At 48.3% G+C, this 14,555-nt stretch overlaps 1 protein-coding gene across 1 annotated transcript in view; it reads left to right on the top strand.

Annotated features, from left to right (window-relative positions):
• The window catches only part of LOC115405295 (microtubule cross-linking factor 1-like), a 44,434-nt gene extending 31,791 nt beyond the window's left edge, over positions 1 to 12,643 (top strand). Inside the window, exons 11-15 of the mRNA XM_030114830.1 lie at positions 1,289 to 1,585; positions 2,613 to 2,909; positions 3,589 to 3,668; positions 4,154 to 5,681; positions 12,171 to 12,643. Of these exons, the coding sequence (XP_029970690.1) occupies positions 1,289 to 1,585; positions 2,613 to 2,909; positions 3,589 to 3,668; positions 4,154 to 5,681; positions 12,171 to 12,374 (2,406 nt within the window). The 3' untranslated portion in view covers positions 12,375 to 12,643. The remainder of the gene's footprint in view (positions 1 to 1,288; positions 1,586 to 2,612; positions 2,910 to 3,588; positions 3,669 to 4,153; positions 5,682 to 12,170) is intronic.
• Positions 12,644 to 14,555: the final 1,912 nt, after the last annotated feature.

Here is a 14,555-nt window from a genome sequence, read left to right as displayed (position 1 = left end):
CATGAAAATGAACATCTTTAACCCAATCATGTTATTAAAAACTGATTTAAAGCATTTTGTGACTTTCTGAGGAAAAAAACAACCTGTGAAACACATGAAATTGATCAAATCACATTTATTTCAATATTTACGTCTTCAGGCATCATTTAACTTGGATCATTTTATCACTAGACTGATGGAAAATGCTGTGAATGTTATGAAATATGATGTAAGCCTGAACTCAAGACCTAAAGTGCTGATTTTGTTTTATTCTGACACCTGTAAAGCACATTTTTAAAATATTCAGCTTGTAAGAAACAGCTGCAAACAGTGTAAATATAGTCATTTTTGTGTCTATACATGTCTGTATAGATGTGCTGAAGGTGTTTTCAATTTCACAGCAAACAAAACGATCAGAGGAGAAAAGCATATACTTGTATATATTATGTAACGTGCGTTTTTTAAAGTGGGACTCTTACTGTCACACGTAAACTCAAGGTTTTCTTGTTTTTCTTCCTCGCTGCTGTTTGGAGATTAAATATTCCTTTCTGAGGAGTTTCCTCTCTCAGCTTTGTTCTGATAAAAGGAAAAAGCGGCGCTTTGGGAGCCAATTAAGACGTTTGAATTCCAGGAGGAAGATGATCTTTTCCTGCTCGGTTCAGGACGGAGAACGGCGGCGAGAAGCGGCGTTCTGCGTTTCCTCTGTCAGACGCAGGACTTCAGGGAGGCTCTTTTAAAGCGTGGTTATCACGCCGAGCATGACGTGACGGATTTAGACATCGGCAGTGATTACTGCGCTGGGCTTTTCCTCATTCTGTCAATGAGCGTTACGTAAGGTGGCGGAGGAGCCTCCACCTGCTCCTCCTCGCTCTGCGGCGGCGCCGTTCCTCTCCTCGTCCTGCTTCCTGGATCAGGACTCACCTGCTCAGATGACTTGAAAACCAAAGGATCGGGTTGATGAGCAGCAGGGAGTGATTAAATATCCAGTAGAAGCACTTTATCGTGCTTTTCTGTATGTGCTGATGCATCAAACATAAGGTTCGTGGGCCAAAACCGGCCCGCTTGGGGCACAAATCTGGCCAAACCAAGCAAATGGGAAAAACTTTAAAGGAGACATTGAATTTTTGAACATTCGATTGTGTTTTTTGGACGTTTCACAGTATTTTGCAACTTTAAAATCATCATTAAAGTTAAAATTTTATTGTCATCATGACACTGTTTCACTGTTTCTGGCCGCTGAACTAAAATGTGTTTGACAGTAGATTACTGACAGAATGTTCCCGTCTCGGTGTGTTTGTGGTTTGAGCAGCTGGGGGAGGAGGAGGAGGAGGAGGAGGAGGAAGAGCAGCGGTCGAAGGTGCGAGGAGAAGCTCAGGGAGGATCCGGGGGTCCGGCCGCCGACCCCGGCCGGGCCCTGAAGCAGGAGCGCGAGGAGCAGCGGCGCCTGCTGGCGGAGAGCCACAGCACGTCGCTGGACCTGCGCTGGAAGCTGCAGCACGGCGAGAAGAGGTGGAGCCGCGAGAGGGCGGAGCTGCTGGAGCGCTTCGACCGCGAGCGGCAGGAGTGGGACGGCAGCATGAGGGAGCTGCACCGCAAGATGGAGAGGGTGAGGCGGAGGAGGAGGAGGAGGAGGAGGAGGAGGAGGAGCTGGACTGTTCTGGAGATTTTCACACGTTCACAAGCTCCAGAACGAAGTTCAAACTAAAAAAAAAAAAAAAAAAAAAAAAAAGGAAGTGTCAAACATAAGGCCCGTGGGCCAAAACCGGCCCTCACGGAGCTCTAATCTGGCCAAAACACAAATCAAATAATAACAAGATTTCAAAGAAAACATTGAGGATCAAATTGGCCTCATGTTGAGTCATTTTCTGCAGCAATTATTTGCATTTTGTGAGAATATCGACACTTTGGTGACGTATCCTCTCAAAATGAAGTTAGGCTGATCTAAAATGTGTTCGACGCCCCTGATTCAGGTTCATTTTTACGGCCTTTTTTCACACGGATGAGAAGAGAGGCATGATGGGATTTATTTAGAAAAATGAAAGTCAGAACCTCCTTTGCAAAGACGGTGTAGTGTATGGAATAATTGTATTTAATCTGTGTGAGGACGTGATATCGGTCCAGCGGGAAGAGCAGAACGTGATGTGAGGAGATGGAGTGAATCCACAGTCAGGATGAAGCGAGGAAGTGGCGGAGTGTCTCTCCTCTCGGGCCGATTCTCTCCTCCGGCGTTTGCTTTCGCTCATCCGGCGTCGGCTGAATTATTGATGTGCTCTTGAGCCGTGCGGTCGGAGCAGCCGTGGCGTTACTGCAGCATGTTTGTGTCTCCGGACGTCACGCCGTGACGCCTCGTGAGCTCTTCTTCACGCGTTCCGGCTCCGGAGGGGAAAACTGCTGACGCGGCGCCGAACGCCGCCGCGCGGCGGGAAGCGGGAAGCAGAGATGCTTTATGCAGCGATGCAGCAGCGTGAAGACGGAGAGTTTTCTGTTCTTCCTCCAGTCAGTTTGATTAAACTGCAGTAATGTGAGGTCCCAGTGCTTTCTGTGAGTCTGCATGTTCTCCATGTGGACTGATGATCAGTATAAGGCCCCGTTCCCATGACAACGGCGTTCACTCCGCTTCCTCCTCCGTCCAGATGCAGAGAGAGCTGAACTCCCGTCGAGGCGAGGACCACAGAGGAGGCTTCTCGCCCCCCCGCTCGCCGCGGGCCCCCCGCTCCCCCTGCACGTCCACCCCCGCCCCGCCGCCGCCGCCCACGCGCTCCCACTCCGACTCGGACGCCATGCTGGAGGAGCAGGGCGCCGCCACGCGGCTGAAGGGCCCCGCCGAGAACCTGTTCCTGGACGCGCTGACGCTGGACCCCCTGGGCGGGCTGGAGGTGCCCCCCCCCTGCAGGCTGGAGAGCGAGAAGAGGTTCCCCTGCATGAAGGAGGTCAGTGTGGCGTGACGGAGAGGAAACGAGAGGCTTCATGAGTAGGTCAGCATCTCTCGGCCTAGACATCTAGACTGCTCAGTAAAGTCAGGAAAGCCTTAAAAATACAGTTTTATCACTTAAAATGTACAATTCTTTAAAAAAACGGTGTCTTTTTTGATATATTTATGATATTTTCCTTTAAAATTGATGAATGGGAAGTACTGCACTCTTCATTTTTATGACTTTTACAAATAAAAATATTAAAAGTCTGAATTATTTCAGCTTTTTCATCTAAACTTTTTCTTTTTGATCTGAGTCAGGAGTGTTAAACATAAGACTCGTGGGCCAAAACCGGCCCACAAGAGGCTTGATTGCAGCCAATATGTGCAATTTGGACCAGTTTTGCATATTTTCTGCAGGTTTTATTATAAATAAATAGTGTGTATTTGTGTTAATTTTCATATCGTCTTTTATGGTATTTTGCTATTTTCATGTCTGAACTCCCCAATGAAATACCCTTAAAAACTTAAACATTAACGTTGAAAAGCTTAAAAAAAAAAACAAAAAACAAAGATGCCCCATGTTAGAAGATAAATCTCCTTGCTCTCTGGAGCTGGAGCTGAGAGAGCCAGAATCCATTCAATGAAGCCTTTCTTCGTTTTATCACTTCACATGTCGTTTATTTTGTGTATTTCAGGCCCTGAACGAGCTTTCGGAGAACGAAGGAACTGCTGCGTTCCCGGAGGAGGACATGAGGGAAGGAGGAAGTCTGCTCCGGTGAGGCAGTTCGTCCGATCGGCTACTGATTGTTCAGCTCTGCTGTGGAGTTCAGTCTCAAGCTCCTTGGCGTGGCAGAGATTTTCCTCCTGGTGGAGTATTTGGGAAGATTTAGGTCACAATATAGTTAAATAATTCAGGCCGTTATAAACTATTAAAAAAGACGGAGTCGCTTTGAAAGATGATGTTTTGAACCATCAACAGAAGCAGATTGGCTTCTTCAGTAACAAGGACGATGGCTGGAGACTTCTGTGACCTTTGGTGTGAATTTCACTTCATTTTAAATGCGTGTGTGTGTGTGTGTGTGTGTGTGTGTGTGTGTGTGTGTGTGTGTGTGTGTGTGTGTGTGTGTGTGTGTGTGTGTGTGTGTGTGTGTGTGTGTGTGTGTGTGTGTGTGTGTGTGTGTGTGTGTGTGTGTGTGTGTGTGTGTGTGTGTGTGTGTGTGTGTGTGTGTGTGTGTGTGTGTGTGTGTGTGTGTCCTGCAGAGCGAAGTCGGTCTGCTCCATGAGTGACTTCCAGCGGTTGATGGACAGCTCGCCGTTCCTCCCCGACAAGACTCGACCCGGCGACCCCGGCCAGGACGACATCACGCCGCCTCTTTCTCCGGACGACCTCAAGTACATCGAGGAGTTCAACAACAAGGGCTGGGACTTCCCCCCGTCGGCCCCGGGCCCCGGTCCGGTCCGGGAGGGGGAACCCGTCCCCGATCCATTCCAGCCAGCCTCCTGGTTCCTGACCACCAGCGCCACCCTGACCACCAGCACCCTGAGCAGCCCGGAGCACTGCCACAAGTCGCCGCTGAGGGGCAACGGGGCCGGGGCCGCCGGGGTGGGACTGGAGCACTACGGGGTCCACATCCTCCACAGCCCCACCAGGCCGGGGGGGGCCGAGCGCACCACTGCCCAAGACCCGGACTTTCTGTACGCCAAGGGGACCAAAGCGCGGGGCGGCGGCAGTGGCGGCGAGGCGGGGGTGGGGGTCGGCGGGCCCGACGAGGTCTTCGGCAGCACCAGGTGGCCTTGTCTTCTGGAGGGAGGGGGGCTGAGGACTTCTCCGAGCCAGTCCCCCATCTGCCCCACGGTGGGCTACGCCTCGTCCCTGGAGCTGCAGCTCTCCAGGAACATGAGCGACGACATGAAGGAGGTGGCCATCTCCGTGAGGAACGCCATCCGCTCCCCCCCGGGGCCCGCCGTCCGGGACACGGCCTGCCAGACCAACGGGTTCACCACGCGAGGCACCCAGACCACCCAGACCATCAGCGTGGGGCTGCAGACGGACCTGCTGAGGAACCTGACCAGCAGCCCCCACCGCTGCCTCACCCCGAAGGGCGGCGGCACGCCCATCTCGTCCCCGTCCCGCAGCACCAGGAAGGTCCAGTACTCCCCGGTGGTCCAGAGCAAGTTCGAGCGGCCCTGCTGCTCGCCCAAGTACGGCTCGCCCAAGCTCCAGCGCAAGCTGTCCACGTCCAACAAGAACGACCTCCCCAACAACAGCCGCGCCCCCACGCCCACCACGCCGCAGAAGGGCAACAGCGAGTCGGCGTGGGCGCGCTCCACCACCACCCGGGACAGCCCGGTGCACACCACCATCAACGACGGCCTGTCCAGCCTCTTCAACATCATCGACCACACGCCGGTGGTCTACGACTCCATGCAGAAGTTCAACAAGTCGCCCAGCCGCTCCCGGCCCACGCCGCCGCCCACCACCGAGCCCAGCCCGGCCCACGGCGCCGCCGCCGAGTGCCAGCGGGCCGCCAGGGGCCGCTCGCCCAGCCCCGTGCAGCTGATCGTGGAGACGCAGGGCGACAGAAACGCGGAGGTGGTCAGCATACGGCAGGACCTATCGGCGCCGCCGGGATACACGCTGGCCGAGAACGCCGCGCGCATCCTGAACAAGAAGCTGCAGGAGCAGAGCTTCAGGGAGGAGAGGAGGCTGCAGGCCGGGGCGCCCGCCGGCGGCGCCGGCGGCGGCAGGCCGGCCGACTCGGACCGAGCGCAGCCCGGATGTATGGAGGTAAACACACAGACGCACCGGATCGGTCGCTTCATCTCGCATTTGATCTTTGGCCCGTGTTTCCTGACACGCTGACGGCTCCACGGATTCGCCCTCGTAGTGACAATCAGAGAAAACAACGAAAAAAAAAAACACAGCAGCTAACATGTAATTTGCACAACCACTGAAATGTTGATGCTTTTTTCTCAGATCGAAAAGCTCTGACTGATGCAATGGTAACGTTAAAATATTTAACTTTTCTCTGTTTACGGCAGACGCTCTTTAAGATTTCCTCTTCGGCCTGTTTTCTCCTCTGCAGTCCTGATTCCTCTGTAGCTTCTTCCTCTTCTTCTTCTTCTTCTTCTTCTGTGCTTTAGCTCTCTCTGCGATCTGATTTATGTGCCTGATAACTGAAGAAGGGGAATTAATGATCTCTCCGCTACATACCGAGCGGCATCCCATTTGCGAAGCTGCATAATTATTCATTATCCACAGGCTCCAATTAAACGGTCAACCAGACTTTTAAGTGCTTCTAGTTTTTGTAGTGATTTGATCTGTTCCCTGTAAACCTGGAGAGCTGCTCAGTGCCTTCCCCACCGCCCCTTCAGCACACGGTAATTCCACGTTTCCTGTGGAAACACGTTCCTTAGTGGTGACCGTTTCCACGGCAACGGCAGATACTCTGAAAGCGATGTAGTCGACCTGCCGGTCCACTAGTGGGTGCTGTTGGGTGTTTTTATAATGAAACCACACGCACGCTGCAGAGAACAAGACGTTATAAACATGAGGAATCTTTTTCATTTGATAAACACTCTTTAATACATAAAAAAGTATCTAAAAACATATAAAATGTTGCTACAACACATGTAAAACAGGCTCTACGCGCCTTTGACTGTGTGAAATTGTGAAAGTAGCGTGAAAGACGTGGAGCTGAGGTGTTTCTGCCAGCAGTCAGACGCATGATGTCTTCCTTTCACTACAAAACCCAGGAGAAGCGGTCAGCTGGTTCTTTATGGCGCCAGATTACGAAGCAGCTTCAAGATATAAATGAAAGAAAAATCGAAACGGATGACCCGAGAACGGCAGCTCCTCAGGACTGCCGCAGCGTTCCATCCACGCTCTCAGTAACACATATCAGTTGTATTGATCCCTGGCAAATGGAGGTGTACAGATGTGCACTGCCGCTGTCGCCGGGCCCAGATGTGCGTTCTCCTCCTCTCAGAGCTGCATTGTGTCTCTTCCAGGTCCGAAGTGAGTGTGTGTGTGAATTCAGCCTCCCGACTCCCCGCTCCGACTTGCCCAGCTTACCGTGTGTCTCCTCTTTTCCTCCGGCTAACTTGTCCCACTCTATCTGTCCCCCCCCGTATCCCCCCCCCCTCCTCCTCCGATCCAGAACCACACTGTCATACTAACAACTCCTTGGGGACTGTAACTCTTCCTGTCTCTGCGATGTAAGTTCCTCCTCCTCCTCCTCCTCCTCCTCCTACTCCACGGCCTCCGGGTGGCGGTGGCTTCACCCCCTACAGGGACCTCTCACCTCACAGTCCACAGAGCCCCCCCCACCCCCCCACCCCCCGCCCCCCTCTTTCCATCCATGCATGCCTCACAGGGCGGCGGCGTGACCGTGTGTGAAGCCATCGGCGTGTTGTGGTGTTGATACGTGCATGCCTGCTCACCTCTTCGTGTGTGTGTTTGTTTTTAAAGGACCGTCCTGGTGTTTTGGCATGTCGCCCCCCCCCCCCCCCCCCCCCCATGAGCCATGAACCACACACATTACTGTCAAAACCATTTTTGGGTTTTAGCCAAGAAAACTGTTCAGATTTTATTGATTGGTACAGTTTTCCCTTCATCCGTTCATAAACTACAAACTGACTCCGGGAACAGAAAGTTTAGCTTTTAAAGTTTAATCCAGATTACAGGAGAAGTCTGGATGGATTATCAAGAGAAAGAGATTGAGAAAGTGTTTCATATCAAAGCTTTGTGGGATTTGAAAGCCGGTGCAATCACTCCTGAACTCTGCTGGTATTCAGTTATTTTAATTAAAAAAAAAGGCTAAATTGTGAAAATAATTTTAGTGTGGTTGAAAACCCCAGCTTTTATTTTCAATTATTTATTCCTGTAGTACATTATAACCTGAATCGTGTACCTAATGTGAGTTTAAAGTGGATTTTCATACCTGGGGAGACATTTTGTGGTGATCGTCATTCAGAGTGAACGGTAGCTTCATGAAGTATTGATCCCTCTTGAACTTTTCCACTTTCAGTCACATTACAACCACATTACATTATTTAATGTGACAGAACCGCACAGCATCCTCCATCCGCTGTGAGCAGCCTCCACACAGCATGATGCTGCCTCCACCGTGCCTCACAGTGGGGCGGTGTGTTCAGGGTCATGAGCAGAGCTGGTTTTCTTTAGTTCTGGTCTGCTCTGAGCAGAGCTCTGTCTATGGGCTCAATATAATGCCACAAATATTTTGCATCTGCTAATGACTGTCTACTCACAATTTCAGTTTTGCACATCATTTCACAGTTTTTATTTGTCAATCAAGTTTTTTTACTTATATGCAAATTATACGCAAACATTAATGTACATGTGCAGAACATCTGTGGCGTTACTTTGAGCCCAGATCCAGCTGTTATTTCAGATTTTCTGTAAAATCAATACTTTCTTTGAAATTTTTAATTTTTGGAGCCCCCCACGGCCCAGTTTTGGCCCACAGACCTTATGTTTGACACACCTGAAGACAGATTTTATTTAGAGGGACAAATACTTTTGCACTATTTTCAGTTTTTATTAGAAAAAAAAATTATATATAAAAATTATATATATATATATATATATATATATATATATATATATATATATATATATGTATAATGGTAAAACCTTGACTCATTTTCCTTCCGATTCTCGTTTTGTTGGACATGAAATCCCAATAGAATACATTTAAATCGTAATGTGTGAAAACCTGGAGAATTTCAGGGGATATCGATGCTTTTTGAAGCCACAGTTAATGAGTGAATAAAAAAACAGCAGAACGGTCCTTTAAAGCGCGTTCACCACAGAGTCTTCACGTTGCGTCTGGACCGGGGACGGTTTGTGAGCCGGTTTCAGCCGTTTCCGCTCGGCCCCGGGTCGGTTGTGGTCTGCCTGGTCTTCATGCGGTCTCGCCGGACTCTAACGCTGTGTGTTCCCACCAGGTCCTCCACCTCATATCACCATGCGGACTGTGGCGGTCTCCGCTCTCTCTCCCCTTTCCCCGGTTCTTCTTCATTTCCTCTCACTCTAACCAGCTCTCCACAAGATTAACCCTGAAGATCCATCACCTCTCCTGTGCTTTGCTCTTTGGTGGAGAAATTAACTCAATATTTTCATCCATATTCTGCATGCATGGAAGAAAAATCTACCTTCAGATACATTTTTTTTTTGCACAGATGATTGAAGTTTTAAGAAGCTGTCTTGTGAAAACACATTTTTGTCTTAGAATAGTTTCACGTTTACACAGCGGCGTTTCAGAAACACTGGAAAAGACATAGTTTTCCTGGTTTTCCTGTCGGGCCACTAGTTGGTGCTGTTAGTCGAGTATAAAACACTCGAAACGTTCATCATCTGTGTTTTAAGACATCGGCTCTGTTTTGAGGTGGATTTTTCTTTCAGGATCTCCTGACCAGCAGTCGCGTGAAGCTGTTGTTTTCTGTCGCTCCTCTTCTTGTGTGTTTTATCGCTGCATGAGCTCCGTGTGGTGTGAAGTATCGGTGTCTGCGAGGAAATCCTGAATTAATCCTGTTTCCGCCGTATTGCCGTCTCGGTTTTCTACCTGTTGGTGAAGAACCTCCTGCAGGTCATCCATCTATCCATCCATCCATCCATCGGTCTGTCCATCTATCCATCCGTCCATCCATCGGTTCATTCATCCCCGTGAATTATTTCTCCTCCATTTCATCCTCTGCTCATGTATTTTTAGAGGACTATTGCTTTGCACTCGTCCCTCAGCTGGAATCTACCTCCAGCAGATGGTCTATTTATAAAGCAGCGTGACGGTTGGTTCAGTCGTCCTGAAACCTTCGTCCACTTTTTTCTTTGAGCACTAAGTTCACTTTGACGTAAACAGGATGAACCAGCATGTATTGATAATGTGAGATCAAAAGGAGTCCACTTTGGGATTAAACACTTCTTTAACTTCTTTGAAGCGTCGGACTTCTCCGGCTCGCGCTGCATTATTTTTTAAAGCACTGTCAGGTTTACTGATCCTGAAAATATTAAAAAAATGATTGTAAAATCATTCCTCCTCCCCATAATTAGGATATCTCTGAGGGTCGTTTGAGGCTGTGTGTTTGGTTACGGTGATGGTGCATCGGGGCAACTTTTCGATGAGTTCAGTGTGTTTGCTGATGTGCTGCAGGTCCCCGCCAATACTGATCAGATCCATCGCCTGATGATTATTTGAGTTTCGATAGAAGCTTTAAGAGCCACAGCGAAAGATCAAGACCTGAATCAGTTGCACCTGCAGGCTGAATCCACACTGAAAGGATTCTTTGAGCTTCAGGAAACTGAAGGGATTAGCCGAACAGTGATGGTTTATTATGAACATGGAAAAACCAAATAATCATTCAACAAATAAATGAAGAAGGAAAACAAGTACGGAAAAAATAACATCAAAATATGTAACAAGTCTCCTTTCTCGTGTGTGTGAAAGGAAGTAGGGAGAACCTGATAAAATGGAATGACTCGTCGTGACGTACAACACTGGTCGAGTCGCCTTGGACAAAAGCGTCTGCTAAATAAAATTGTAGAATTGTAGACTCTTTTTACAAGCTCTTTAAAACAGAAACAAAGAACAATCAATAGTAAGAACTAGTAAATTCCAGAGGAAATTTAATGTTGTGCCTGCCAGCTGCTGCCAAGAGTGTGTGAACGTGTGTGTGTTTGTATAACCCGTCCATATTCACTGTGAACTCTGACCTGAGATCAGCCGTGACAGAGTCAGCAGGTGTGTGTGTTGCCATGGAGACCAGCTGCACTCAGCAGCCATGACAGGGAATCGGCAGTTTTTCATCCAGTTTCTATGGCTGAAGAAATGTTGTTTCTCAAGAACTGAGAGTTAAAACTGGAAGAAAAAAAAATACTGTGAGTGTGAGAAGCCTTTCATGGAATTATCCTGAAATTTTCATGTTTGTAGGATCATCCATAGAGCCACAGCGAGTTTGTAAAAATGTGCCAGGTTTTGGATTTCAGCGAGAAAGTCTCTCTCCAAAATGCACTGGAGTGGATGGGAGAAAATTCCGCACTCTCCTCAAACAAATGCATCTGGAGAGAGAACCGTTTCAGAGAGAGACAAAATGAAAGTATTGTGAGAATCACAATGGAAATCCCTACATTTTGATGTATAATTTGTGAAGATTGAGCCAGAAATGTGGCCGTGGGAACGAGAGAAGGAATTTTATTTTCGGTTTAAATGGAGAGCTTCTCCCTCTCTCACCCTCTCCCATTACAAACTCCAAAAACGACTGAAATTCTTACCACACCTGAAAGCTCACAGTTTAAATTTGGCAGAAGATCTTGAAATGAGCTTTTCACATCTGGATAGAGGATAAAAATGCCAACGTTTTGATATTTTAATAACGTCTGTAAGTGAAAGTATAGCCAGGCACGTCGGACTTGTTTAGGAATGATTGTTTTTCTTCTGTTTCAGTCGGCTCTTATCCGCTTGTATGGGGGGAAAATGCCCGTTTTTTTGAGAATTTTCTCGGAATTTATTTGCCAGAACACTGAGAAAAGTCAGAGCGCGCCGCTCCGGAATTTTCCACACGTTTTGATGTGACTTTTGTGGTGCTGTTCCAATTCACGCGGAAAATTCTGTGGCAGAAGGTTATCACTAAAATGTCGACCCTGGGCTCCTTGCCAGAGGCAGACGCAAAAAATAAGTTCACACGGCAGCGTTTTCTAGTGAAAACACAAAACTGCTGTTGTGTTTCAGGTGTCTGTTTACACCTCGACGCTGCTCAGCCACTGGCAACACATTTCCAACACAGACAGCGGATATACCAGCGTCCGTGTTTTCCAGTGTTAATGTTTAGAACTTTTTGTTCTCTGCAGTGTGTGTCTGTGTGCGTCTGTGTGTGTGTGTGTGTGTGTGTGGTTTCATCACTAAAACAAACAGCAGCGGCAACTAGTGGCCCGACAGGCTCATTACATTGTTTCCAGCCTCTCTGTGTCAACAGACACCATGTTTCAAAATGTTTCTGTGTGAACATGAAACGAAAAGTCTTCACGTCGTCGTGGAAACGGGGCCTCAGTTGAAGCCTCAGCCTCAAGTTCTTCATCTTCCTGCATTGTTCTTTTGGCATTATTCTTCACTTTGGTTTGTGGAGTCTTCACTTTTCTCTTTTTGTCTATTTTTTTCTCAGTTTGTCTCACCTGGTTTTAAACACCTGCAGACCTCCTCCTCCTCCTCTTCCTCTTCCTCTTCCCTCCTCCTCCTCGCTGACAGCCTCCTCTCGTCCTCAGGACCTCCCTCGCTCTCCGGTGGCTCCTCCCCTGGACTCCTGCTTCCTCAGACCGGCCCGCCCGGCCAACCGCCGGCCCCCGTCCCGCTGGGCGGCCCGCTCCCCCTCCTCCTCCCCCAGGTGGAGCGGGACCTCCAGGAGGAGGTTCACCTTCCCCCCGCCCGGACACCGGAGGCCCATCCTGGAGGGCGAGGAGCCGGCGTGACGCCGCCACGCTCTACCTCCTCTCACCCTCAGTACCTCAGAGCCGCCGCCCCCCTTCCCGGATCCAGAGACTCCTTCGGGCCTGGAGGGGGGGCCGGATCCACCCAGTAGCACCAGCTGACCATCGAGAACATGAGATGTACTGTAAAACCACCCAGAACCACGTGAACGTGACGTTTCCATCAGAGGTGCCTGAACCTGAGTTCCTCGCCGCTCCATGTCTGTCCTCATCGGTTTCGCACCTCTACTCACACCTGTTTACATTTTTTTTTTTTTTTTTAACGTGTCTTCTTCGTCCAGTCCTCCTCGCGTCCACCCTTCTTTTTGCCAAGTTTAAAACTTTGGGAAAATGAAACAAACAAAGAAAAAAAGCCAGTCGTGCTTCACCGGGTCTGAAGCAGACACTTGATGTCATTTTTATTTCCATTTTTACGAATGTCCGACTGTCGACATGTAGGACGAAGGGCGACGACAACCTTATGCATACTTTGGAAGGCAGATGTACAAATATAAGTGAAATATTTGCATGCCTTTTGAACACTAGCACTTTAGTGCATGTACATACAAGCTGTAGTCACTGGAGGGAGGAGAAGCTCAAACTCATCGTGATGGATTTCTGTCGTCTCATCATTTGCATTGAAGAAAATACAAACCCTTTTTAAGTAAATTATTGTAATTACCAGACTGTCTTTGTACAGTTGTTACTATTGGATATGAAGTTTTTCTGTTTTTTTTTTTTTCTTCTTTTGACAAGAAAAAGATTTATGTTGAGGAAAAAAAAATGAATGTTTTAATGGAAAGTCTATGTCTAAAACGAGCTATAGTCTTATGTAAATAGTAAACGGTAATAAACATGAATGTGTATTTACAGACTTCCTCTGTGGTTCCTGTCTCTGGAGGTTAGATGGACGATTGTCTCTGTCGTTAGACCCGAGTCTGCTGCCGACGCTGATCCTGAACTGTGTGTGTGAGTGAGTGTGTGTGTGTGTGTGTGTGTGTGGATTACAGTGCAGACCGCAGGATTACAGTGGGTCAGGGGGGGCAGACACGCACACACACACACACACACACACACACACACACACACACACACACACACACACACACACACACACACACACACACACACACACACACACACACACACACAGAGTGAACGTGAATAAGAAGATTGTGTCCCTCCCAGAAGTCAAATCCTCTTGCATCATGGTCATATATGTGCCACCTTACTCATGTTTCCCAGCTTGTCACGCAAGAGGACGACCACTGATATCTCCACGCTACTTTTAACAGCAGCAAAATGAAATATATTTAAACATTTTTGCATTTCTGTGCAATCTAAAGCTGCTTTGCCTTCGTTTATAGAGGAGCAGTGCATTGATATACTGCAAATGATCTAAAGATAATATCGTCAAAGCTTATTCTAGAAATGCAAGGAAACTAAAGAGAAGTTTGAAAAACTACAAGTTAACTGGTTCTCTCCGAATGTGTGGTTTCATTAAAAAAAAAGAAGAAAAAAAAAGACCAACAGCACCCGCTAGTGGCCCGACATGAAAACAACATTTTCAAAACACCACGAAAACACGAAAGTTATCTAAGGCTTGTCTCTGTAACATTGATACCAGTAAAAAACTGGTTAGTTTAATTTTTATTTAGGGTCCAGTAAAGCGTGCTTGTTAGATTCCATCACTCTGAAACATATCGAGTGCAGAAGTGGGTTTATCTGGTCCTGGAGGGTCTCTGATCTGCATGTTTTCAACGTTCCTCTTCTCCAAAACACCTGAATGTAATCACTTCGCTATGATGAATCTGTTCTGGAACTTGGTCCTCGAGGACCAGGATCCCCCAGAACTGCTCTACACTTAGTGAATGGTCCAGGGACCAGTCCAGACCACCTGAAGACCATCACTGATCCGGTCCAGGACCTCAGAACTCCAGCAGCATGGAGGAGGCATCATCAGGGAGCGGCTGCTGCAGGCGGGGGGACCAGATGGAGAAACGTGGACTTTCTCCAGACCTGAACTTCTGGATCGGCTGCTAACTCTGAGTCACGGAGACTCGGACATGTTTGTTTAAGGTCTACCCTCAATAGGGGGCGCTGTAGAGTCCAGGGAGTCGGAAACAACGTGTCTGATTGTTCACAGAGTCGAGAGCAAATCCACTGTTTTCAAAGATCAAACTC

Source organism: Salarias fasciatus, chromosome 18 (genome assembly GCF_902148845.1).
Source record: "Salarias fasciatus chromosome 18, fSalaFa1.1, whole genome shotgun sequence".
In the NCBI taxonomy this organism is placed as follows: Eukaryota; Metazoa; Chordata; class Actinopteri; order Blenniiformes; family Blenniidae; genus Salarias; species Salarias fasciatus.
This window is presented reverse-complemented; position numbering and strand designations above follow the sequence as displayed.